At 42.5% G+C, this 26,197-nt stretch overlaps 3 protein-coding genes across 3 annotated transcripts; 2 read left to right on the top strand and 1 right to left on the bottom strand.

Moving 5' to 3' along the window:
- Positions 1-2,338: 2,338 nt before the first annotated feature.
- On the top strand, positions 2,339-3,804 carry LOC106565908 (uncharacterized). The gene is made up of 2 exons (XM_014133594.3): positions 2,339-2,640; positions 2,816-3,804. Exons 1-2 carry the CDS (start codon positions 2,392-2,394, stop codon positions 3,185-3,187), a joined length of 621 nt encoding a protein of 206 aa, XP_013989069.3. The 5' UTR covers positions 2,339-2,391; the 3' UTR covers positions 3,188-3,804.
- An 8,876-nt stretch (positions 3,805-12,680) lies between these two features.
- LOC106565956 (transcription factor HES-5-like) lies at positions 12,681-13,812 on the top strand. Its single transcript, XM_014133646.3, has 2 exons — positions 12,681-12,790; positions 12,904-13,812. The coding sequence occupies exons 1-2, from the start codon at positions 12,728-12,730 to the stop codon at positions 13,303-13,305; spliced, it is 465 nt and encodes a 154-aa protein (XP_013989121.1). The 5' UTR covers positions 12,681-12,727; the 3' UTR covers positions 13,306-13,812.
- A 3,708-nt stretch (positions 13,813-17,520) lies between these two features.
- LOC106565957 (transcription factor HES-5-like) lies at positions 17,521-19,400 on the bottom strand. Its single transcript, XM_014133648.2, has 2 exons — positions 19,288-19,400; positions 17,521-19,174 (listed from the first exon to the last, which is right to left on the bottom strand). Exons 1-2 carry the CDS (start codon positions 19,348-19,350, stop codon positions 18,773-18,775), a joined length of 465 nt encoding a protein of 154 aa, XP_013989123.1. The 5' UTR covers positions 19,351-19,400; the 3' UTR covers positions 17,521-18,772.
- Positions 19,401-26,197: the final 6,797 nt, after the last annotated feature.

Here is a 26,197-nt window from a genome sequence, read left to right as displayed (position 1 = left end):
TTACTAAATATTGTCTGGAACTGGAACATGATGTCATACACATCGTACACATACACGCATCCCAAACATGCTCAATAGGTCTGGTGAGTATGCAGGCCATGAAAAGAACTGGTACATTTTCAGCTTCTAGGAATTGTGTACAGACCCTTGTAACATGGGATAGTGCATTATAATGCTGAAACATGAGGTGATGGTGGAGGATGAATGGCATGACAATAGGTCTCAGGATCTCATCACGGTATCTCTGTGCATTCAAATTGACATTGACAAAATGCAATTGTGTTCGTTGTCCGTTTGGACACACCTACTCATTCCAAGGTTTTTATTTATTTTTACTATTTTCTACATTGTAGAATAATATTGAAGACATCAAAACTATGAAATAACACATATGGAATCATGTAGTAACTAAAAAAGTGTTAAACAAATCTAAATATATTTTATATTTGAGATTCTTCAAAGCAGGCACCATTTGCCTTTGTTTAACACTTTTTTGGTTATTACATGATTCCGTATGTTATTTCATAGTTTTAATGTCTTCACTATTATTATACAATGTAGAAAATAGTACAAATAAAGAAAAACCCCTGAATGAGTAGGTGTTCTAAAACTTTCGACCGGTAGTGTAGGTTGACTAGTTAAAGTGTATATTTACCTGGAGTTTTTCCTTATTGTAGGCTACAACTTTAACCAGTTTTAGTTTTGAAATCTTTGGTTGTTTACTACACTACTCATTCTGTTTAGCACATGTCCTGACATGTGAATCCTTAAAGAACTATGCTGAATGGGTGTAGACAAAGAAGAGCTCTCCAGTAGGTGTACCAAAACATTCAAGGAACATTTTCTCAAAAGTGGGGTTACAAGTTTATCAACTTCCAAAGCAGAGTTACTTTCCCATTGTTCCTCAACTGCAGTGTATGATATAACATTTTCTAGCTCTGAGTCTCTACTTTTATCCAATGTAAAAAACTACATTTAAAATGTTCCTACATCGGACCGAATCCAGGTGGTTAGTCACATTTATGAATGTGTTATTCAATGCTAAGGGCTATAGGGGTAAAAGCCAAATGCAATATTTTATCAAATATTTTGTAAATCTTTTTTTAGGGTACCTAAAGACGTCCTAGAATTCAAAATGAAATCGCTAAATGAGCCATGGTATGACAATCTTAAAACAATTCCATATCTTAGCATAGTCCCCCCCCATGCTGCTGTTTCCCTCCAGAATCTAGATGATCTGTGACGTCAGGCTGTGTCTATAGTACAACACAGAGCCAATAGCCGTCACTAATTGTCCACTGAGCAGCTTTTGTAGTGCATTGATTACAGCACACAGGAGTCAGTGTGGGAAACTCAGATCAGCTCTCTACTCACACTGACCAGTAGCTCCAAGACCGAGGACAAATCTGCTGCATCTGGACTCCCAAAACAGGGAGTGTATTCCCTCCCCAAAACGTTATTTCCTACTTTGCCCTAATATTGTCTAATTGTGTCACGTCCTGACCAGTATAAGGGTTATTTGTTATTGTAGTTTGGTCAGGACGTGGCAGAGGGTATTTTGTTTATGTGGTTCGGGGTGGTGATTTATGTAGTAGGGTGTTTGATTTATTATTTCCGGGTTTTGGTCTATGTTTTGTATTTCTATGTTCTTTCTGGTTTGTGGTATTTCTGTGTAGGTTAATGGGGGGTTGGACTCTCAATTGGAGGCAGGTGCTTTCTCGTTGCCTCTGATTGAGAGTCCAATATATGGGTAATTTTTTGGTGTAGTGTTGTGGGAGATTGTTTCTTGTTTTGCCTGTGTGAGCATGACAAGACTGTTTTGTTGTTCGTGCGTTCTTCGTTTTGGTGTTCTCTTTATTTAAAATAAATATCAAGATGAGCATCCACATTCCTGCTGCGTTTTGGTCCTCTATCCCTGACGACAACCGTTACAAATTGTTTTATTTTTTGGGTTTAAAAGCAGTGAAATACTGAAATCACAAGGAATTACCAAATGGATATTGTTTAGAAATAAAGTAAAATAATGCAAATCATTCATCAAATCAGATTAACAGCTCATAGTTCAAAATCATTTGAAGCGCCTAAACTTGACCAAAACTGCACTGTATCAAGGAAATAGTAGGCTGTTCTTCAAAATTGAACAATCAAAAGGATTTGGGTAGCACCAAGAGTTTTAATGTACAGGATTTGTGTCAGTCGCACAAGTGTAAATTGTGATGATGAGCGTGTGCTCTGTCTGTGTCATTGATCCCAACATCAGGCAGCAGATCTGGGAGTCACCACATTCCCAGATTCACACAGCGCTCTGTGAGTCACTCTCCATCACCCCCCACCCCTCCACCTGTTCCCCTGAGATGTGACCATTGTCCCCCAGTAATAAGAACACTGAGCATGTGGCAGCTCCACATTCCTCGTTGTCCTCCCAAGCTCACCCATTGGCTACAGACTGTGAGAATCTCCAACAAGCCCAAGACCCACATATTCATATGCAGATTTGGGACTATATATAGGAGAGATGAAACCAGTACAAATCAGATTATCTCTACACAAAGACCTCTACAGCACAGAGATTCAGCCACGACACCTTCAATCACTTCAGCAATGATCTACTCTAAGAACCACCTGACTCTGACCAACAAGGTAAAGTGAGATTCATGTATGAAATGTGTGCATTCACTACTGTAAGTCGCTCTGGATAAGAGCGTCTGCTAAATGACTAAAATGTGAAAAATGTTATTTGATTAAAAAAAATGGTGTTTCATTAATGTCATATACCAGAATAAGGTTATTAATGACCCTCCTTCTCTTCTTGTAGCTAAGAAAGCCTGTGGTGGAGAAGCATAGATCGTATCAACAGCAGCCTTTCCTGGGTCCAGAGATCCTCAATCAGCAGCCCGTCTCCAAGCTGGAGAAAGCAACCATCCTGGAGCTGACAGTTTGCTTCCTGAGACAACAACAGTACCAGCCAGTGAGCTCCTCCTCCTGTTCAGTACCTGTCAATCAGGGTTGCTCCAGATGTGTCCAAGAGATTGTGCACTTCCTGTCCAAGGATGAGGTGAAGAAACAGTCCCAGAGAAGACTGCTGAGCAACTTCCAGAGCCTGCAGCCATCCTCTGATAAGAACAGAATGGAGAGTGACCTGCCTCAGCTCAGCTCCCCAACCCAGCACAGCATCAGCAAAGACTAGAGTCCAGTCAACAGCGCCCTCTGGAGGCCCTGGTAGAGTCCTACAGACTGAAGCTCCCCTCGCAGACAATCACAATGGACCATGTTGGTCTAAAATGTATGTCATTGACAGTAGTGAGAATAGGAAGATATGTTCCTCATAGGTTTTAAACGTCTTGTTGTGACTAAGAACATTTTTTTAATGAAAATGTAATTGAATAATCCATATTTGTCATTTTATTTTAAATAATAACCTTTATGTTTTATGAAACGTGTCATGTTGATCATGATAAACAATAACTTGAATGGTCCTCCATGAGGATTTTTAACCAAAAATAGGTTTTATATCATCAAACTGTTTGTGATTGTCTGTACGACTCATCTGTTTTAAGCTCAAACCATATAGGAAAACGTTTTGTTTACACTACATTTTTCTCATGTTAAGGTAATATTGAAAAGTTATTGAGTATGTATCAGTCTGAGTATTTATCCATCATGAGTATTTACCCCAAAATGATAGAATTTGCTTTATGTGAATGTTATTCTGATCATTTCAGTGAAGATATTACAGAGAAATGTGTGTTTTCTCAATGTAAAACCTCTTGTTTATTTTAAACAATTACAGCGAGGGAAAAAGTATTTGATCCCCTGCTGATTTTGTACGTTTGCCCACTGACAAAGAAATGATCAGTCTATAATTTTAATGGTAGGTTAATTTGAACAATGAGACAGAATAACAACAACAAAAATCCAGAAAAACGCATGTCAAAAGTGTTATAAATTGATTTGCATTTTAATGAGGGAAATAAGTATTTGACCCCCTCTCAATCAGAAAGATTTCTGGCTCCCAGGTGTCTTTTATACAGGTAACGAGCTGAGATTAGGAGCACACTCTTAAAGGGAGTGCTCCTAATCTCAGCTTGTTACCTGTATAAAATACACCTGTCCACAGAAGCAATCAATCAATCAGATTCCAAACGCTCCACCATGGCCAAGACCAAAGAGCTCTCCAATGATGTCAGGGACAAGATTGTAGACCTACACAAGGCTGGAATGGGCTATAAGACCATCACCAAGCAGCTTGGTGAGAAGGTGACAACAGTTTGTGCGATTATTCGCAAATGGAAGAAAGACAAAAGAACTGTCAATCTCCATGCAAGATCTCACCTCGTGGAGTTGCAATGATCATGAGAACGGTGTGGAATCAGCCCAGAACTACACGGGAGGATCTTGTCAATGATCTCAAGGCAGCTGGGACCATAGTCACCAAGAAAACAATTGGTAACACACTACGCCGTGAAGGACTGAAATCCTGCAGCGCCCGCAAGGTCCTCCTGCTCAAGAAAGCACATATACATGCCCATCTGAAGTTTGCCAATGAATGATTCAGAGGACAACTGGGTGAAAGTGTTGTGGTCAGATGAGACCAAAATGGAGCTCTTTGGCATCAACTCAACTCGCCATATTTGGAGGAGGAGGAATTTTGCCTATGACCCCAAGAACCCCATCCCCACCGTCAACATGGAGGTGGAAACATTATGCTTTGGGGGTGTTTTTCTGCTAAGGGGACAGGACAACTTCACCGCGTCAAAGGGATGATGGACGGGGCCATGTACCGTCAAATCTTGGGTGAGAACCTCCTTCCCTCAGCCAGGGCATTGAAAATGGGTTGTGGATGGGTATTCCAGCATGACAATGACCCAAAACACACGGCCAAGGCAACAAAGGAGTGGCTCAAGAAGAAGCACATTAAGGTCCTGGAGTGGCCTAGCCAGTCTCCAGACCTTAATCACATAGAAAATCTGTGGAAGGAGCTGAAGGTTCGAGTTGCCAAACGTCAGCCTCAAAACCTTAATGACTTGGAGAAAATCTGCAAAGAGGAGTGGGACAAAATCCCTCCTGAGATGTGTGCAAACTTGGTGGCCAACTACAAGAAACGTCTGACCTCTGATTGCCAACAAGGGTTTAGCCACCAAGTACTAAGTCATGTTTTGCAGAGGGGTCAAATACTTATTTCCCTCATTAAAATGCAAATCAATTTATAACATTTTTGACATGCGTTTTTCTGGATTTTTTTGTTGTTATTCTGTCTCTCACTCTTCAAATAAACCTACCATTAAAATTATAGACTGATAATTTCTGTCAGTGGGCAAACGTACAAAATCAGCAGGGGATCAAATACTTTTCCCCCCACTGTATAGACAATTCTGTGCTTCCAACTTCGTGGCAACAGTTTGGGGAAGACCCTTTCCTGTTTCACAATGTGTCATAAAATAAGTCGTACTCATCCTTAAAAATGTCGTACTGGAGAGAAGAGGACCAAAACACAGCAGGTATGTGCAGGCTCATCTTGACTTTTATTAACTATCAAAAATGAACACCCAAAATAACAAAGAACTCACGAGAATGAACGAACAACCAACAGTCTGGCAAAGCATAGGCTCAACACAGAACAATTCCCCACCACCCCAAAGACAAACACACACACCTATATAGGACTTCCAATCAAAGGCAACTATACACACCTGCCTTCAATTGGAAGTCCCAATCATCAACCCAACATTTAACAAACACAAACCCCCTGCCACATCCTGACCTAGACTAAGCAATACGCCCTCTGCTGGTCAGGACGTGACACAATGACAATGCTGTTGTGCACAAAGCGAGATCCATACAGAAATGGTTTGTCGAGATCGGTGTGGAAGTACTTTACTGGCCTGCACAGCGCCCTGACCTCAACCCCATCGACCAACTTTGGGATGAATTGGAATGCAGACCGCAAGCCAGGCCTAATTGCCCAACATTAGTGCCCGACCTCACTAATGCTCATGGCTGAATGGAGGCTGTTATTGCAGCAAAGGGGGAATTAATGTTCATGATTTTGGAATGATGCTTCAACAAGTAGGTGTCCATAAACTTTTGGTCAAGTAGTGTATGTGCAAATGTTGCACAACTGGCGATAAAAATACTAAAATAATATAATCATGCCACAAAGACAATATGCATTGGTTGTTAGCCTGAGGCGCAAATCTGATCCAAAATGTTCAGATACTTTCCCCAGTCTTGTGGTCATTGTCAGTATTACCACGGTCTCCACAGAGAGCCTTGGGATCGTGGTGATGATGATCTTGATGTTGACTTCTTGGCAGGGCTATGCTTGGACGGTGGTGTTCTCTGGAGCACCTAGAACCGTTTGATCTCCCCTCTTTCTGCCGCCTGCAGGGACACGTGAAGGGACAGCTGCCGGAGGGCCTCCTGCAGACACTGGGAGAATCCCTGAGAGTAGCTGGGTAAAACACCCACAGTGGTTGTCTCCTATAGGAAACTCACTGCCATCTCTAAAATATCGTCTTTCTCCAGTTTGGATGCGGGCTGCTGATGTTGCTGGCCACAATAAACAACACAGCAAAGCTCTTTTTAGAAACCAAGGCTTGGTCAAGATCATTAACTAACGTGGTTGCTGTGGTAGTACTATGCCCAGGCCTAAACCCTGATTGATAATTGTATTTTTAATATAAACCAGATAAAGAGGAACAAAGTTGTAAATTAACCAATGACTCAAGAATCTTAACTAAACAATGTAGTCTTGAAATGAGGCGATTATCAGGTAGGAAGGTAAGACCCAGATGCAGACCACGTTGAAATAACGATAGTTTTAATGATCCAATAGGGGCAGGCAATAGACAGGCAGGGCGTGGCGTCAGTAAACCAGAGGTGAGCCAACAGTACCGGATGGCAGGCAGGCTCAGGGTAAGCGGTCAAAAAAAAAAAAAAGAATCAAAAAAATAAATAAAAAAAGAGGCCAAAAATCCAGCGGGGGAAAAAGGTTCAGGTCAGTAGGCAGGCAGAGTGGTCAGGCAGGCAGGCTCAGTGAGGACAGGCTCAGAGTCAGAACCAGGAGGACAATGAAAAGAGCAACTGGGATGAAAAAATATATATAAAAAAAAAAAAAAAACACTTTAACGCCCACGCCCGCCCGCCCGCCCACCCACCCACCCACCCACCCACCCACGCCACGCCACGCCACGCCACGCCGAAACAAATCACTTGTTGACTTGACAAACAAGACCAACTGGCAACAGACAAACAGAACACAGGTATAAATAAACAGGGGATAATGGGGAAGATGGGAAACACCTGGAGGCGGGTGGAGACAATCACAAAGACAGCTGAAACAGATCAGTGTGTGACAGCGATAGTTGTCAAGATCATTTGTATCCCCACCTTTATGGAGTAGCAGCACATATGCATATTTCCATGCTTTTGGAATACGTCCTGATAACAATGTTAAATTAAAAATGTGGCCTACTGAGGCAGCAATAAAGGGAGCTGCACACTTAAGCAAACCAGGCTCCAAATGATCACCCCCTGTGGATTTTGTTGTTGTCTCATGTTAGCAAAGCATCCAGGACTTCTTAATCTCAGAATTTCCGAAAAGAAAACTCCTGCCCAGCATTTTCAGTACCATTCAAAAGATTTTCACCATCAACATCAAAACTATTCTTTTCAAGAGCTGGCTTTGAAATACATTCAAATATATAGCCCACAGAGATAAAATGGTGATTAAATGCATTAATGATATCAATTTTGTCAGTAATAGGGCCAGAATCTATATTAATTTATTGGGGGAAAGAAGAGGAGGCACAATCCTTCAGTGATGTAACAGCTTTCCAAATGTAGCTGGGTTCCCTGTATATTCAGATAGTGTATTAACATAATCTGATTTTGCTTTTTTAAATAGTTTTACACACATATTTCTCAATTGCCTGAAAGACTGCCAGTCTGGGCCTGAGTCTGTGAATCTAGCTTTGGCGCAGGCAGCATCTCTGTTGTTTATGACTTCAGATAGCTCTGGACTGAACCAAGGGCAAGACCTATTTTTATTTCTCAGTTTTTTAAAGGGAGCATGTTTATCTACAGTACAATACAACTGAAAACATTTGAGAAGTGGTTCAAAGCCAGCCATGGGTTAGGTATAGATGCAATACAATCAAAGTTACGAAAATAAAGGGCCCCAAAAAAATGCCTGTTCATTGACATTTAAAAAATTCCTCTTGTTGATAAAACGAGGTTTAGATCTAGGCATCCGTATATCCCTGACACATACAATGGGACAGTGGTCACTAATATCCAAAGCAAATACCCCACTCCCAGCATATTTCTCTGGACTATTTGTAAATAAGAGGTCAATCAAAGTCAATTTTGTAGGGTCCTTTAAGTTTGGACGAGTAGGCTTTGTAATCAGTTGGGTCAAATTTAGATTAGTACAAAAATCCTTTAAACAGTCAGCATCCTGCGTTCCCCATGCAATATTAAAATATCCAGTGATCAACACCTCTGGGGCAGTAAAAATGGCAATTAAATCAGTGCATTTGTTTAGTACACACTTCTTGGCGGAGTGTGGAAGATAGATTCCTATAACTGTTACTTTTGAGATTGAACCCACCTGAAGACTTAAAGCCAAAAATTCAAATGGTTTAGGACTGGAGGTAGCCTTTAACAGACACAGAAAGAAGATTATTTGTGTTGGAACACCACCGCCTTTGCCTTTCCTGTCAGCCCTAAACACATTGTAACCATTCAGTTCAGAGTTTTATCAGTTAACCAGGTTTCAGATAAAATAAAAATAGCAGGGTCTGCCTGAGAGAACCAGATCTTGACATGATCCATTTTAGGTAATAAACTATGAATGTTAAGATGTAAAAATGTCAAACCTTTTCTGAATTTACAATCACACGGAGTTTGAGTACAAGTCAGATTTACTTTAAGATTTCAGAACAACAGGAGACTCAAAGATTGGTTTATACCTATTACGAAAAGAAAACAAAGTAGGAATAGCAATTACATTTCTCTGGTTAGCACCATTAGGCATGTCACCACTTTCAGACAGTGGGGGATTTAGGCATAGGCGACATGGGCAGCCGCCCAGGGCAACATCTTGCGGCATGGGGCGCCCGCACAATTATTATTATTTAAAAAATAGATATATATAGATATATAAAACTCAGGAAAAAAATACATCCAATCACTGTCAACTGCGTTTATTTTCAGCAAATTTAGCATGTGAAAATATTTGTATGAACATAAGATTCAACAACTGAGACAGAAACTGAACAAGTTCCACTGACATGTGACAAACATAAATGGAAAAGTAACAGTCAGTATCTGGTGTGGCCACCAGCTGCATTAAGTACTGCTGTGCATCTCCTCCTCATGGACTGCACCAGATTTGCCAGTTCTTGTTGTGAGATGTTACCCCACTCTTCGACCAAGACACCTGCAAGTTCCCGGACATTTCTGGGGGGAATGGCCCTAGCCCTCACCCTCTGATCCAACAGGTCCCAGACGTGCTCAATGGGATTGCAATCCGGGCTCTTCGCTGGCCATGGCAGAACACTGACATTCCTGTCTTGCAGGAAATCGCGCACAGAACGAGCAGTATGGCTGGTAGCATTGTCATGCTGGAGGGTCATGTCAGGATGAGCCTGCAGGAAGGGTACCACATGAGGGAGGAGGATGTCTTCCCTGTAACGCACTGCGTTGAGATTGCCTGCAATGACAACAAGCTCAGTCCGATGATGCTGGCCCAGACCATGACGGACCCTCTACCTACAAATCGATCCCGCTCCAGAGTACAGGCCTCGGTGTAATGCTCATTCCTTCGATGATAAACGCGAATCTGACCATCACCCCTGGTGAGACAAAACCACGACTCCTCAGTGAAGAGCACTTTTTGCCAGTCCTGTCTGGTCCAGCGACGGTGGGTTTGTGCCCATAGGTGACGTTGTTGCCGGTGATGTCTGGTGAGGACCTGCCTTACAACAGCCCTACAAGCCCTCAATCCAGCCTCTCTCAGCCTATTGCGGACAGTCATAGCACTGATGGAGGGATTGTGCATTCCTGGTGTAACTCGGGCAGTTGTTGTTGCCATCCTGTACCTGTCCCGCAGGTGTGATTTTCGGATGTACCGATCATGTGAAAGTGTTGTTACACATGGTCTGCCACTGCGAGGATGATCAGCTGTCCGTCCTGTCTCCCTGTAGCGCTGTCTTAGGCGTCTCACAGTACTGACATTGCAATTTATTGCCTTGACCACATTTGCAGTCCTCATGCCTCCTTGCAGCATGCCTAAGGCACATTCACGCAGATGAGCAGGGACCCTGGGCATCTTTCTTATGGTGTTTTCAGAGTCAGTAGAAAGGCCTCTTTAGTGTCCTAAGTTTTCATAACCGTGACCTTAATTGCCTACCGTCTGTAAACTGTTAGTGTTCAACAGGTGCATGTTCATTAATTGTTTATGGTTCATTGAACAAGCATGGGAAGCAGTGTTTAAACCCTTTACAATGAAGATCTGTGAAGTTATTTGGATTTTTACAAATTATCTTTGAAAGACAGGGTCCTGAAAAAGGGACGTTTCTTTTTTGATGATTTTATATACATTCCGAATTGTGACATTTGCGCGATCGGTTTTCTATCACTCATTTGCATGTCACGTCAATGATATTATGTCACTGTGTGGGACTGTGGGTCAATTAACCTTGTCGGAGTGGGCGCCCTGATTCTAGTTTGTGAGCTAGGCAGGCTACTGCCTGGGCCTGGGAAGGTCTCCCACTCAGAAGTAGGAGATGGGGAGGGGGCGGGTATAGGTTGACCTCAAGTCTCCCCACTGGAAGCCAGAGGTAGGGGGAGCGAGGGAATCTATCAAATAGCACACCTCTAATTGTACAGTACTAATGCAATGCAATTAGTTGTGCAATTCAGTTTGTGTGTTTCTTGTTTGAAGTACAATAGTGTAATAATCAGGTCCTCTGTGTGTTATTCTATTTGTGTATTTGTGTGATATCGGATTTGTGCAATTTAGTTTTATTTGTGTGTTTTTTGTTAGCAATAGGGTAATAGTGTAATAATTTGTATTTATATACTACAATTTGTTTCTATTTGTCTTTGTTACTTCTTTTTGATATTTATGAGTCTTATTTTTGTATAGTTTTTATATTTATATAATTTTAAATGTTCTGATTTTTTCTTTGTGTTGTTCCAAATGTGTGAATAAAAATTACAGTTAGTGCAGAATGGGTATTTGGGGGGGGGGTTGTCGGGGGAGGGCTGAAGGAGGGGTTCACCCTGTAAGCCATAGAAGCCAGAACCGCCACTGCTTTCAGATACAACATGTGGAACTCTCACAGTGACCAAAGAGGAGATTGTAAAAACTGACTTACATGTAATGCTAATATTGTCCTTACATCAATTTAGTTGACCAAGAACCTTTCCAATGTTTGATGACAACAGCCGGGAGCCATTTTCACCCAGGTTAATTGCACCTTCCACAAAGTAGCCAGGCCTATTCCAGAAGGATGCAAAATTGTCGACGAAATACATGCCCAAGTCCTTGGTCAGACGCATCAACCACTGGTGAAGAGACCAAAGACGGCTAAAACACTCAGGATAACTGGGATGAAGCATTATAGAGATGATGAAACATAATACATGACAGGTATCGGGATTTCTTTATCCAACAATATTTTCAATTTGTTTATGTGTTAAAATAAAAAATAAAATAAAAAATAATATATATATAATTTCATTTTAAAAATCATAATCATCTCTGTAGTGTGATTATTCTGTGCATATCTGCCATGTGACGTGTGCTGTGTCATATCTTTTTATTTGTTTTATTTTATTTCACCTTTATTTAACCAGGTAGGCCAGTTGAGAACAAGTTCTCATTTACAACTGCGACCTGGCCAAGATAAAGCAAAGCAGTGCAACAAAAAAACAACAACACAGAGTTACACATGGGATGAACAAAAGTACAGTCAATAACACAATAGAAAAATCTATATACAGTGTGTGCAAATGAAGTAAGGAGGTAAGGCAATAAATAGGCTATAGTAGCGAAGTAATTACAATTTAGCAAATGAACACTGGAGTGATAGATGTGCAGATGATGATGTGCAAGTATAAATACTGGTGTGCAAAAAAGCAAAAAAAGTAAATAAAAACAGTATGGGGATGAGGTAGGTAGATTGGATGGGCTATTTACAGATGGGCTATGTACAGCTGCAGCGATCGGTAAGCTGCTCAGATAGCTGATGCTTAAAGTTAGTGAGGGAGACATAAGTCTCCAACTTCAGTGATTTTTGCAATTCGTTCCAGTCATTGGCAACAGAGAACTGGAAGGAAAGAAAGGGTCCCTTATCAAGGGTCCCTTAGGGTCTCTTATCAAGTCTACCATTTTGACCCAGTCCCCATCTGCAGAAGCCTGATAGAGAATGTTCCCAGGTAATACAAGTGTGACACCCTGCTTGTGTTCAGTCTGTGCCTCTGATATCTGCAGTACCATTCCTTTGTTGGCCAGTTAACCATGAGATAATTGATGCCTCTCTCATTGTTGTGTTCGCCTCGCCCACTGACCTTGGAGTGTGGGAAAGCTAATCCAGCCTGGGACTCATGGTTTTGTAATGATAATGTCCTCCTATAAATAGGGGAGTGGGCTCCTCTCTCAGCTTACAACTCACTCATCTTCCTCAGAGAAGCACACACACTCTCTCTCTTTACCAGAATGGCTCCTACCTACATCAGCAACTCTGCCAACACCATGCTCTCTGCTAAAGACAAGCATAAAGTAAATATTATTTATAACATATGTTTGTGTCATTGTTTACTATTGAATCATTTTCTTCATGATTTGAACTTTAAGGACATAGAACTAACCGAATGCCCTCTTTTCTTCATCAGCTAAGGAAACCAGTTGTGGAGAAGATGCGTAGAGACCGCATCAACATCTGTGTAGAGCAGCTCAAGACCCTGCTGGAGAGGGAGTTCCACAAACAGGACCCCAACACCAAGCTGGAGAAGGCTGACATCCTGGAGATGACGGTGGGGTTCCTGAAGCAGAAGCTGCAGCCTCAGAGCCCAGTCCCCCAGAGGGCCCACAGTGAGGGCTACTCCCAGTGCTGGAGAAAGACCCTGCACTTCCTGTCTTCCAGCTCCATGAAGGACATAATGCTTCAGAACCTCCAGAGAGCTGGCCAGGACGTCTGCCCCTCCTCGCCACTCTCCTCCCAACATCAACACCACAGCCAGGGCCCAGTGAAGCAGGCCACCAGTGGTCACAAAACAGTGTGGAGGCCCTGGTAGAGACAAACTATTTAACAAACTGGATGGGTGTTTACCGTCTTTCATGCTGTAGGAAATCTCTATTTCCAATTGTAATATCTGCTTAGGTCCTTTATGAAGGATAGCAAACATCATATGACAAGCGTTATAGTTTGTTGTCTCCTGTGTGGAGCTGTCTGTAAAAAAGGCTTCTATGAATCTGCTTTGTGAATAGACGTAGGGAATACTTTTTCTGTCATGTGGTATATGACTCCTATTTAGGCGACTCAAGTATTGATTTGTGTGTGATTCTGATGCTAAATATTTATTGGAGATTAATTCTCATGTTTAAGTGTTCTTAATGGGAAATCAGATTATGTTACCTTTTGTAAAGGAACTGATTGCACATAATGCATATTGAAACATTTGTATTTTACATTTTTACAGTGGATGTGAGTAGACTTTGTATTTTGACATTGTTGGTGTTTAACCTAAACTGAATGCACAAGTGAATATCAAACCAAAATAAACAATGATATTGACAATGCATATTGGCAGGCTGCTATTGATTATTTTATCGCCACTGAAGTCTCAAGTCTCTCTCTCTATGTCTTTCTCTCTCTCTCTCTATTTCTATCTGTCTATCTCTGTCTTTCTCTCTCTGTCTCTCTCTGTCTCTCACACTGTGCCACACAAAAATCATGTATTCTAAATCTCAGCATCTACTGTCTTCATGGGTCTAATGGCAACAGTTTTAACAAAAGCGCCGTCTTTAGTTTGTAGCTCTAAATTATAGTTAATGTGTTTTATTATTTATTAATTTGCATGTGTTGACAATATGTTGACATTGCTGGTATGACACCCCGAATAAGAGAGCATTAAATGCATAATCATATAATAATATATGGACAATGCATTCGGAAAGTATTCAGACCCCTTTCCTTTTTCCCTCATCAATCCACACACAATACCCCATAATGATAAAGCAAAAACATGTTTTTAAACATTTTTTAAAATGTATCAAGTAAAAAAAATTGAAATATTACATTTACATAAGTATTCAGACCTTTTTCTCAGTACTTTGTTGAAGCACCTTTGGCAGCGATTACGGCCTCAAGACTTCTTGGGTATGACGCAACAAGCTTGGCACACCTGTGTTTGGGAAGTTTCTCCCATTCTTCTCTGCAGATCCTCTCAAGCTCTGTCAGATTGGATGGGGAGTGGCGCTGAACAGCTATGTTCAGGTCTCTCAAGAGATGTTAGATTGGATTCAAGTCTGGGCTCCTGCGTTGTCTTGGCTGTGTGCTTAGGGCCGCTGTCCTGTTGGAAGGTGAACCTTTGACCCAGTCTGAGGTCGTGAATGCTCTGGAGCAGGTTTTTATCAACCATCTCTCTGTACTTTGCTCCGTTCATCTTTCCCTTGATCCTGACTAGTCTCCCAGTCCCTGCCACTGAAAAACATCCCCACAGTATGATTGCTTCACTGTAGGGATGCTGCCAGGTTTCTTCTGGACGTGACGCTTGGCATTCAGGCCAAAGAGTTCAATCGTGGTTTCATCAGACCAGAGAATCTTGTTTCTCATGGTCTGAGAGTTCTTTAGGTGCCTTTTGGCAAACTCCAAGCGGGTTGGCATGTGCCTTTTACTGAGGAATGGTTTCCATCTGGCCACTCTACCATAAAGGTCTGATTGGTGGAGTGCTGCAGAGATGGCTGTCCTTCTGGAAGGTTCTCCGATCTCCACAGAGGAACTCTGGAGCTCTGTCAGAGTGACCATCAGGTTCTTGGTCACCACCCTCCCCCGATTGCTCAGTTTGGCCAGGCGGCCAGCTCTAGGAAGACTCTTGGTGGTTCCAAACTTCTTCCATTTAAGAATGATGGAGGCCACTGTGTTCCTGGGGACCTTCAATGCTGCAGGAATTTTTTGGTATTCTTCCCCAGATCTGTGCCTCTACACAATCCTGTCTCGAAGCTCTACGGACAATTCATTTGACCTCATGGCTTGGTTTTGCTCTAACATGCACTGTCAACTGTGGGACCTTATATAGACAGGTGTGTGCCTTTCCAAATCATGTCTAATCAATTGCATTTACCACAGGTGGACTGATCAATGGAAACAGGATGCACCTGAGCTCAATTTCGAGTCTCATAGCAAATACTGAATACTTATGTAAATAAGGTATTTCTGTTGTTTTTTGTAATAAATGTGCAAACATTAAAAAAAAAAACAGTTTTCACTTTGTCATTATGGGGTATTGTGTGTAGATTGATGAGAAAAAATATATATTTAATCAATTTTAGAATAAGACTGTAACGTAACAAAATGTGGAAAAAGTGAAGGGATCTGAATGCTTTCTGAATGCACTGTATATACAAGCACAGGCATGATTCGAATGAGAACGTGAGCATTCGTGCACATGCATGTGTAAGTGTCTGCATGTGTGTGTGTGTGTGTGTGTGTGTGTGTGTGTGTGTGTGTGTGTGTGTGTGTGTGTGTGTGTGTGTGTGTGTGTGTGTGTGTGTGTGTGTGTGTGTGTGTGTGTGTGTGTGTGTGTGTCCAACGTGCCTCTCTTGGGGTTTGTATGTTAAGCCCTAGGCTAATGTTGGGCAGTCGACTCCGTCAGCTCTGGTTTCATCAAACAGCTGGTGATCCAGGGCGCAGCCTGCCTGCCGGGCTGTGTAACTGTGTGGCACGTCTCTCCTGTGTGGGGCCTACCTCTCCTCGGCTTTCCCACACTCCCGTTTCATTATCCCCTTTCATTGAAGGGACAAAGAAAGTGTGCCGCCCTAAATTATCCTCTCGGCATGAATGTGAGAATCCTGATCCCCATCCACTTCCTGCCGCTCCCCTTCAAACCAGCTTATTCATTTAATCATCATGTCCTTCTTCAACATTAAACACAAGTGATTATCGTATTTAAAAATATATATATTGGTTGTACAAATTTCATGAACAATATATGAAACTAGCAAGCATTTATGTTTCAATTTAATTAATTCATCAATTTTATTCAAACTAGTATGAATTTAAATGTATATTATATGTTTTTGCTTAAGTATATTCCACCTGCATTTATGAACCTGTTCTGTAATCTATCGGTGTGTACAAAATAAAGTCTGAATTCACTAGAGAATTGATTTACTTAGTGACACAACAGTGCTGTGAGGGGTAAGCCTCGCTTTGAAGACATTGTGAATGTTAGTATGTATATGACAGGATGCGCCTGTGCCTGTAGCCAGGCCTTGCTGTGTGGCGCCGTGGGAAACCTATCTTATCTGCCTGACGCAAGCAGGTGTCAGTCTGGAGGGCAAGTCTGCTCCCAGGTGTAAGATTAAAGTCTACACACATTGAGCACACACACACACACCATCTCTCACCCTATCTCACACACACAGACGACTACCACCATTGCACACTCCCTCTTCTAGCCTCACTGACTGCTCTCCACCCATAGCCCATGCACGGACTCTCTCACTCTTTGTCATTGCACGTACGCACACACACTCAATCAATCACTAAGTCATCAATGTTATCTACTGTCCCAATCAGGGCTGTTAATGGTTGAGGAGTGTGGGAAAGCATGGTGAGCTCCAGACCTATGTAGTCAGATGCAGACCCTGTGGTACACAGACTAAGCCACTTCCTGGATCATTGACCTCTACGAACTGTCAATATGCCCTATTCAAGACAAGCAGTTCCACCACCAACCCATACTGTATGTCTCAGGACAAATATACACTAATAAACATGTTACAATGCTTTTACATCTTCATTCAGTCCTCTTGATTATTCCAATTACTGTACATCACTTCCAATTATATTTTATTTAACCTTTGTTTAACTTGGCAAGTCAGTTAAGAACAAATTCTTATTTTCAATGACAGCCTAGGAACAGTTCAGTGGCAGAACGACAGACTTTTACCTTGTCAGCTCGGGGATTCGATCTTGCAACCTTTCGGTTACTAGTCCAACGCTCTAACCACTAGGCTACCTGCCGCCCCAATAAGATCTCTCGAATATGTTCATGTAAAAGTCAAGATAAACTATATGCAAGATTTCCAGGTTGGTGTCGAGATGTGGATCACTATATTCTGTCAGGCAGCTATTTTTAACACTTGAATATAAGTGCCCCATACAGCAATGCAGAAGTCTCCAAGAGCTTCAATGTAATGGGCTAGATAGGGAATTCCATTACAGTAATTACGACCATACATGTCACGGTTGTCGTAGGAAGGAGCGGACCAAAGTGCAGCGTGTGTGTCATTCCACATTTTATTTTCACTGTGAAACTATGCAATACATACAAATAAACTGAACAACAAAAACCAACAAACCGTGACGCAGAGGTGAAACATACACTAACTCAAAGACAATCTCCCACAAACCCAGGTGGGAAAAACACCTACTTAAGTATGATCTCCAATTAGAGACAACGATGACCAGCTGCCTCTAATTGGAGATCATCCCAAACAAAACCCAACATAGAAATACAAAACTAGTACATGACAACATAGAAAAACTAAACTAGAAAACCCCCCTGTCACGCCCTGACCTACTCTACCATAGAAAATAACAGCTTTCTATGGTCAGGACATGGCAATACAACTTAGGTTTAAGGGAATTATATGGATAATTTAGTGAAAGATTATAATTTATGTTTTTTTTTTTACATATCAGAAGTGAGGCTTTTCTCTGCCCAGGAGTAGATACATTGCACTGATAAACACGATAATACATCCTCATGTGCTGATGTGTCCAGATGCCTGCACTTCTAGCTACAGTACTTACCAGTACACTGCCTGTTTGCGTTATCTGTCATTTCCTGTTTATTTCCACTTCAGTTAAATTTGTTACATTCCATCTTCCCTCTACATTGTTTTTTCTACATTATGTCCCATTATCCCCCGGTTAATTACAGCTCCTTTAGAAACACACAAACACAGTATGGTTACTTTCCAAAACATTCATTGGAATCCTTTTTGGATGCATGTTCACTTTATCAACTGAGAATGAAAGACACACAGTGTCAACAATACATTTCACAGCACAACAGTGCCTATGGTGGAACAACAATGTCCCAAAAAGCCTTTACAAAAGGCATTTCAAAGCATTTGTAAATACCCTTCAATAGGGCAGTACATACAATATGGTTAACGCAAGATTTCAGTTGGCTAAGCAACCATAAATGTAAATATATAACCTTAACAAATCATCTTCAAAGAAAATGAAAGGACTAAAGGACACATTGGTGCATCAAGTGAGCACAAAATGCATACACGCGTAAACATACACATGTCAAATATAAAAAATATTCTTCATTATAAAGTGATACAAATATGTTTTTCAGCTTCTTCTCTGAGAGAGAATAATAATCACATCAGTAGAATTCATTTCATATTTAACAAGAATATAATATCATTTCAATACAACATTTGGAAATGTATTTCCTACAACAAGAAAGATGGTAAACACCCATCCAGTTTATGAGATAGAGTCTCCAAGTAGTGGTTCTACCAGGGCCTCCACACTGTTTTGTGACCACTGGTGGCCTGCTTCACTGGGCCCTGGCTGTGGTGTTGATGTTGGGAGGAGAGTGGCGAGGAGGGGCAGACGTCCTGGCCAGCTCTCTGGAGGTTCTGAAGCATTATGTCCTTCATGGAGCTGGAAGACAGGAAGTGCAGGGTCTTTCTCCAGCACTGGGAGTAGCCCTCACTGTGGGCCCTCTGGGGGACTGGGCTCTGAGGCTGCAGCTTCTGCTTCAGGAACCCCACCGTCATCTCCAGGATGTCAGCCTTCTCCAGCTTGGTGTTGGGGTCCTGTTTGTGGAACTCCCTCTCCAGCAGGGTCTTGAGCTGCTCTACACAGATGTTGATGCGGTCTCTACGCATCTTCTCCACAACTGGTTTCCTTAGCTGATGAAGAAAAGAGGGCATTCGGTTAGTTCTATGTCCTTAAAGTTCAAATCATGAAGAAAATGATTCAATAGTAAACAATGACACAAACATATGTTATAAATAATATTTACTTTATGCTTGTCTTTAGCAGAGAGCATGGTGTTGGCAGAGTCGCTGATGTAGGTAGGAGCCATTCTGGTAAAGAGAGAGAGTGTGTGTGCTTCTCTAAGGAAGATGAGTGAGTTGTAAGCTGAGAGAGGAGCCCACTCCCCTATTTATAGGAGGACATTATCATTACAAAACCATGAGTCCCAGGCTGGATTAGCTTTCCCACACTCCAAGGTCAGTGGGCGAGGCGAACACAACAATGAGAGAGGCATCAATTATCTCATGGTTAACTGGCCAACAAAGGAACGGTACTGCAGATATCAGAGGCACAGACTGAACACAAGCAGGGTGTCACAATCTTATTACCTGGGAACATTCTCTATAAGACCTTTGCAGATGGGGACTGAGTCAGACAGTAGACTTGATAAGGGACCCTCAAGGCATATAAACTCAGCAAAAAAAGAAACGTCCCTTTTTCAGGACCCTGTCTTTCAAAGATAATTCGTAAAAATCCAAATAACTTCACAGATCTTCATTGTAAAGGGTTTAAACACTGTTTCCCATGCTTGTTCAATGAACCATAAACAATTAATGAACATGCACCTGTGGAGCGGTCATTAAAACACTAACAGTTTACAGACGGTAGGCAATTAAGGTCACAGTTATGAAAACTTAGGACACCAAAGAGGCCTTCTACTTACTCTGAAAAAAAACAAAAGAAAGATGCCCAGGGTCCCTGCTCATCTATGTGAACGTGCCTTAGGCATGATGCAAGGAGGCATGAGGACTACAGATGTGGCCAGGCAATAAATTGCAATGTCCGTACTGTGAGACGCCTAAGACAGCGCTACAGGGAGACAGGACGGACAGCTGATCATCCTCGCAGTGGCAGACCACGTGTAACACACAGGATTGGTACATCCGAACATCACACCTGCGGGACAGGTACAGGATGGCAACAACAACTGCCCGAGTTACACCAGGAACACACAATCCCTCCATCAGTGCTCAGACTGTCCGCAATAGGCTGAGAGAGGCTGGACTGAGGGCTTGTCGGCCTGTTGTAAGGTAGGTCCTCACCAGACATCACCGACAACAACATCGCCTATGAGCACAAACCCACCGTCGCTGGACCAGACAGGACTGGCAAAAAGTGCTCTTCACTGACGAGTTGCGGTTTTGTCTCACCAGGGGTGATGGTCGGATTTGCGTTTATCGTCAAAGGAATGAGCATTACACCGAGGCCTGTACTCTGGAGCGGGATCGATTTGGAGGTGGAGGGTCCGTCATGGTCTGGGGCAGTGTGTCACAGCATAATCGGACTGAGTTTGTTGTCATTGCAGACAATCTCAACACTGTGAGTTACAGGGAAGACATCCTCCTCCCTCATGTGGTACCCTTCCTGCAGGCTCATCCTGACATGACCCTCCAGCATGACAATGCCACCATACTGCTCGTTCTGTGCGTGATTTCCTGCAAGACAGGAATGTCAGTGTTCTGCCATGGCCAGTGAAGAGCCCGGATCTCAATTCCATTGAGCGCGTCTGGGACCTGTTGGATCAGAGGGTGAGGGCTAGGGCCATTCCCCCAGAAATGTCCGGGAACTTGCAGGTGCCTTGGTGGAAGAGTGGGGTAACATCTCACAGCAAGAACAGGCAAGTCTGGTGCATTCCATGAGGAGGAGATGCACTACGGTACTTAATGCAGCTGGTGGCCACACCAGATGCTGACTGTTACTTTTGATTTTGACCCCCCCCCCCCCCTTTGTTCAGGGACACATCATTCAATTTCTGTTAGTCACATGTCTGTGGAACTTGTTCAGTTTATGTCTCAGTTGTTGAATCTTGTTATGTTCATACAAATATTTACACATGTTAAGTTTGCTGAAAATAAATGCAGTTGACAGTGAGAGGACGTTTCTTTTTTAGCTGAGTTTAGATATTGCCCACTTCACATTGCAGAAATTAATGTTAACCTATTAAGGAGACAATTACTATATATCAGAACTCATAGTGGTAATTGAAATTAACATGAATGAAAATAGATCAAATTGAATGTACTGCAATATTGTGATAATACTGTAATTGCGCTATATCAATTAAATAATGTATCTCCCCTGACATAACTGATTTACCATTAACATCTTCTCTGTCTTTCACATGTACAAACAGAAAGCATGAGAAAGGTACACAGGGAGAGAGGGGAGAGAGAGAGAGAGAGGGAGAGAAACATTCCCATTGTTGATGCCAATTAATACAATTATCCAGCGCCCTCTGGGAAGGCACACTTCTATTGTTGGACACCTCGCCCCCCTGCACTCAGCCCCCACAGAAAATATCTAATAAATAAGAGTGTGGGAAAGCAGGACAGGATCCTACTCACACATCCTCCGATCATTAGAGCACACCCCACTGCCCCTCCATCCACCACCCCCTCGCCCCCCTCTAGAGACACCCTTTCAACATGCTGCCCAGATCAGAGGCACCGCTGAGCCAGGGTGCGCGCGTGTTCCCCTCTAACGCCCTCGTTCACATGCCCTGGCCTGTGTGTGTGCACACTTACCTCCCACTGATTACACCTCTCCTCTTTTCATTTCCTCTGGCCTCACATACGTGGAACCTGCAGTCAAACATCTGCTCCCACTGAAGCCTCCAAACAGTACAATACAGTGAACATCAGGCAGCTCTGCAGTGGTCACTAGCAAGCACAGCCATAAAGTAATACAATCTTAAGCACACTGTTTACCCTAATGCCTAAGCCCAACCTAAAATTAATGTTTTTGTTTCCATTAATTTTTACAATATAGACAATGTTGACTTTGCAGCTGGCCGATCTAAGGAGGAATCACTCAGTTCTGCCTTCAGGACAAGATTCATGACAATAAAAATCTACCTGCAAACATCACACACCATTTCAGAGGCTATTACTAAATAGTGTTTCTCCTATCACTCCTGAATAAGTCAATAGAACTTGTATATGTCTACATACTTCAATAACTTACTAGACACTTGATTCAAATGGTTGCTCTAAAATAAATGGACAAAATGTTTTAGTTTTTTGTCAATGCTTGATGTGCCTTATAAATACAGTGGGGGGAAAAGTATTTGATCCCCTGCTGATTTTGTACGTTTGCCCACTGACAAAGAAAGGATCAGTCTATAATTTTAATGGTAGGTTTATTTGAACAGTGAGAGACAGAATAACAACAAAAATATCAAGAAAAACGCATGTCAAAAATGTTATAAATTCATTTGCATTTTAATGAGGGAAATAAGTATTTGACCCCCTCTCAATCAGAAATATTTCTGGCTCCCAGGTGTCTTTTATACAGGTAACGAGCTGAGATTAGGAGCACACTCTTAAAGGGAGTGCTCCTAACTGCAGCTTGTTACCTGTAAAAAAGACACCTGTCCACAGAAGCATTCAATCAATCAGATTCCAAACTCTCCACCATGGCCAAGACCAAAGAGCTCTCCAAGGATGTCAGGGACAAGATTGTAGACCTACACAAGGCTGGAATGGGCTACAAGACCATCGCCAAGCAGCTTGGTGAAAAGGTGACAACATTTGGTGCGATTATTCGCAAATGGAAGAAACACAAAAGAACTGTCAATATCCCTCAGCCTGGGGCTCCATGCAAGATCTCACCTCGTGGAGTTGCAATGATCATGAGAACGGTGAGGAATCAGCCCAGAACTACACGGGAGGATCTTATCAATGATCTCAAGGCAGCTGGGACCATAGTCACCAAGAAAACAATTGGTAACACACTACGCCGTGAAGGACTGAAATCCTGCAGCGCCCGCAAGGTCCCCCTGCTCAAGACTACATATACATGCCCGTCTGAAGTTTGCCAATGAACATCTGAATGACTCAGAGGACAACTGGTGAAAGTGTTGTGGTCAGATGAGACCAAAATGGAGCTCTTTGGCATCAACTCAACTCGCTGTGTTTGGAGGAGGAGGAATGCTGCCTATGACCCCAAGAACACCATCTCCACCGTCAAACATGGAGGTGGAAACATTATGCTTTGGGGGTGTTTTTCTGCTAAGGGGACAGGACAACTTCACCGCATCAAAGGGATGATGGACGGGGCCATGTACCGTCAAATCTTGGGTGAGAACCTCCTTCCCTCAGCCAGGGCATTGAAAATGGGTCGTGGATGGGAATTCCAGCATGACAATGACCCAAAACACACGGCCAAGGCAACAAAGGAGTGGCTCAAGAAGAAGCACATTAAGGTCCTAGAGTGGCCTAGCCAGTCTCCAGACCTTAATCCCATAGAAAATCTGTGGAGGGAGCTGAAGGTTCGAGTTGCCAAACGTCAGCCTCGAAACCTTAATGACTTGGAGAAGATCTGCAAAGAGGAGTGGGACAAAATCCCTCCTGAGATGTGTGCAAACCTGGTGGCCAACTACAAGAAACGTCTGACCTCTGTGATTGCCAACAAGGGTTTTGCCACCAAGTACTAAGTCATGTTTTGCAGAGGGGTCAAATACTTATTTCCCTCATTAAAATGCAAATCATTTTATAACATTTTTGACATGGGTTTTTCTGGATTTTTTTGTTGTTATTCTGTCTCTCACTGTTCAAATAAACCTACTATTATAATTATAGACTGATCATTTCTTTGTAAGTGGGAAAACGTACAAAATCAGCAGGGGATCAAATACTTTTTTCCCTCACTGTAACCATGCTAATATGTGTGTAAAGAGGCAGATGGCAAGGGTCTTTTTGGAGGGAAATCCTCTCTGGTCCGTCTTTTCTTATCTCTTTAAAGATGGGGCGGCAGGTAGCCTAGTGGTTAGAGCGTTGGGCCCGTAACTGAAAGGTTGCTGGTCCCTGGTAGGCTGACATTGTAAAAATAGTTTGTTCTTAACTGACTTGCCTAGTTAAATAAAGGTTTAAAAAAAATACAAAATTTAAGACACATTTCTAAGAAGTGAGACATGACTATGCAGATGAAAACCCATCATTTGAGTATGAACACATTCCAATGTGTACATTCCATTTATTCAGGAAGAAAAAGTGATGGCTTCATTATGAGCCCCTCCACACTCACTCACACACACACACACACACACACACACACACACACATAAACACATGCACACACGCCAAACAGTCTCCATGGCTTTGAATCCAGATGCCTCTGTGTTCAGCCAAAGCCCTCTCCCTCTCCAGTGAGGAATGTGTGAGAGCTCAGACCTGCCCCTCTTTCCCACACTTAAGCCCCCATTCAGGGCTGCGGCCACCACTGATCCATACACCCTCATTATGCCTGGACCTCAATAGACCATCTGGACCTCTGCTGCTGGGGGAGCCCAGGCCTCTCACAAACTCCACACACCTAGAGGAAGTAACAGGTAGATCACACTGGAATTAAAATAATAAGACTTGTGACTGCTATCATGATGTGAAGCCAATGAAATGTTAGCTGTTTGTTATTTGTTAAGTCATATAATGGAATAAACACATGAACATACAGTAAATACACAATTCAATGATACCTTCAAAATATTGAACTTGTATACTCCAGGTCAAGTTAATGGAAATAACCTTCTGTGGTACACTGCAGAGCTAGAGGAAGATACGTGTAATGTTTGTGTGTGTTAATACCTCTTAAAACTGACCACCAACACACTGCCCCAGTGACAATACTAAAAGAGGGCTTGATTAAGACAGAAGGCGTACATTTGACAATACCACAATTTCCCGCTTCAAGTGGCTTTGTCCGCTGCACGCCTTTACTGTGAATGTCATGTCCATGGAATGCCATAGACCGGCGCACACATCAAGGGGGATTTCTCTGGTGTAAGAGAGGTCAGGCATTTCCCAGGTTCCCTGTGTGGTTCAAGTCACAAGGATAACCCCCTACTTGATGAGGCACGTGACGCCAAGCACCTGCCCCTCTCTTTGTGAGAGAGCTGTGCCCTCGTAGGGGCACCCAGAGTCAATGCCTGGTTCAGCAAAACAGCCAGGAATGCATTGTGCCCTTTTACATGGCCCAGTTAGGAGGGAGAGAAAGAGGGATACATCTGGGAGACGCAAGGCTGGTTAAGATAATCTCACAATCTCCATTAATCCTGAAGATAAAAAAATAAACAGAAACAGGGTGAATAAAAAAATGGCTGGAGTGCTGTCCATTTCATTTTTATAGAAGATCTAAGAGGATTCAGCGGCACCCAACTATTTTTGAAGTAGACAGGCTATTGATTCAGCATGTTGTTTTCTAGCTACATTATCCTATACAGTATAGGCATACATACACACTTAAGGCCATGATACATTGGCAATTTTTTTAGGCAATGTTGCTGAGCAATGTTGCCAGCAATTGTTGCTGCACACTTTTCCCATTGAAAATAAACAAGTATTTATTATCTGGGGAATTTTGTGGACATTAACAATACCAATGAAAATTGCATTGAAATTCTAACATTCCACAGTTGTTGCACAACCGGACTGATGCCCTAAGAGCCACTTTAAAGCGAATTTATGCTTGATCCGAAAATGTGGTCAGAGGCGCCGTATGGATGGTGTGACACAATTGCGGAGCCTCTGGAGGCATGCAGAAGCCAAAATGAGCTCCGTACCGCATCGCTGTGCGCCTCCCAAATTTGGTAAAAATGCAGAGGGCTCCATATAGCTCCACATTGACATGATTGGTTGATGGTAGGTGAGGGCAGGGGGTCCTGTATAAACACAAACTCACTTCCTTGACAACTTCCTTCACAGCAACTCTGCTCAACAGCTCTGTGCTGCTCCTCGAAGTGCAAGAAGTATGAATACCTTGACTTCTGCAGAGGCCATATCCCTGTAAATGCTATACGGCTAATTCAGACATCAGATTGACAATGCAACATCTTTTATGCTTGATCTGAAAATGTGGTCAGAGGCTCCGTATGGAGGGTGTGACACAACTGCGGAGGTTCT

This window comes from Salmo salar, chromosome 12, assembly GCF_965601325.2.
Source record: "Salmo salar chromosome 12, fSalSal1, whole genome shotgun sequence".
NCBI classification, from domain to species: Eukaryota; Metazoa; Chordata; class Actinopteri; order Salmoniformes; family Salmonidae; genus Salmo; species Salmo salar.
Note: the sequence above shows the minus strand (reverse complement) of the source record. Positions and strands in the feature narration are given on the sequence as shown.

Coding starts and splice junctions, on each gene's coding strand:
- LOC106565908 (XM_014133594.3), top strand. CDS start 2,392: ATGTGGCAGCTCCACATTCCTCGTTGTCCTCCCAAGCTCACCCATTGG. Junction 2,641..2,815: donor ACCTGACTCTGACCAACAAG/GTAAAGTGAGAT, acceptor CTCTTCTTGTAG/CTAAGAAAGCCTGTGGTGGA.
- LOC106565956 (XM_014133646.3), top strand. CDS start 12,728: ATGGCTCCTACCTACATCAGCAACTCTGCCAACACCATGCTCTCTGCT. Junction 12,791..12,903: donor CTGCTAAAGACAAGCATAAA/GTAAATATTATT, acceptor TTTCTTCATCAG/CTAAGGAAACCAGTTGTGGA.
- LOC106565957 (XM_014133648.2), bottom strand. CDS start 19,350: ATGGCTCCTACCTACATCAGCGACTCTGCCAACACCATGCTCTCTGCT. Junction 19,175..19,287: donor CTGCTAAAGACAAGCATAAA/GTAAATATTATT, acceptor TTTCTTCATCAG/CTAAGGAAACCAGTTGTGGA.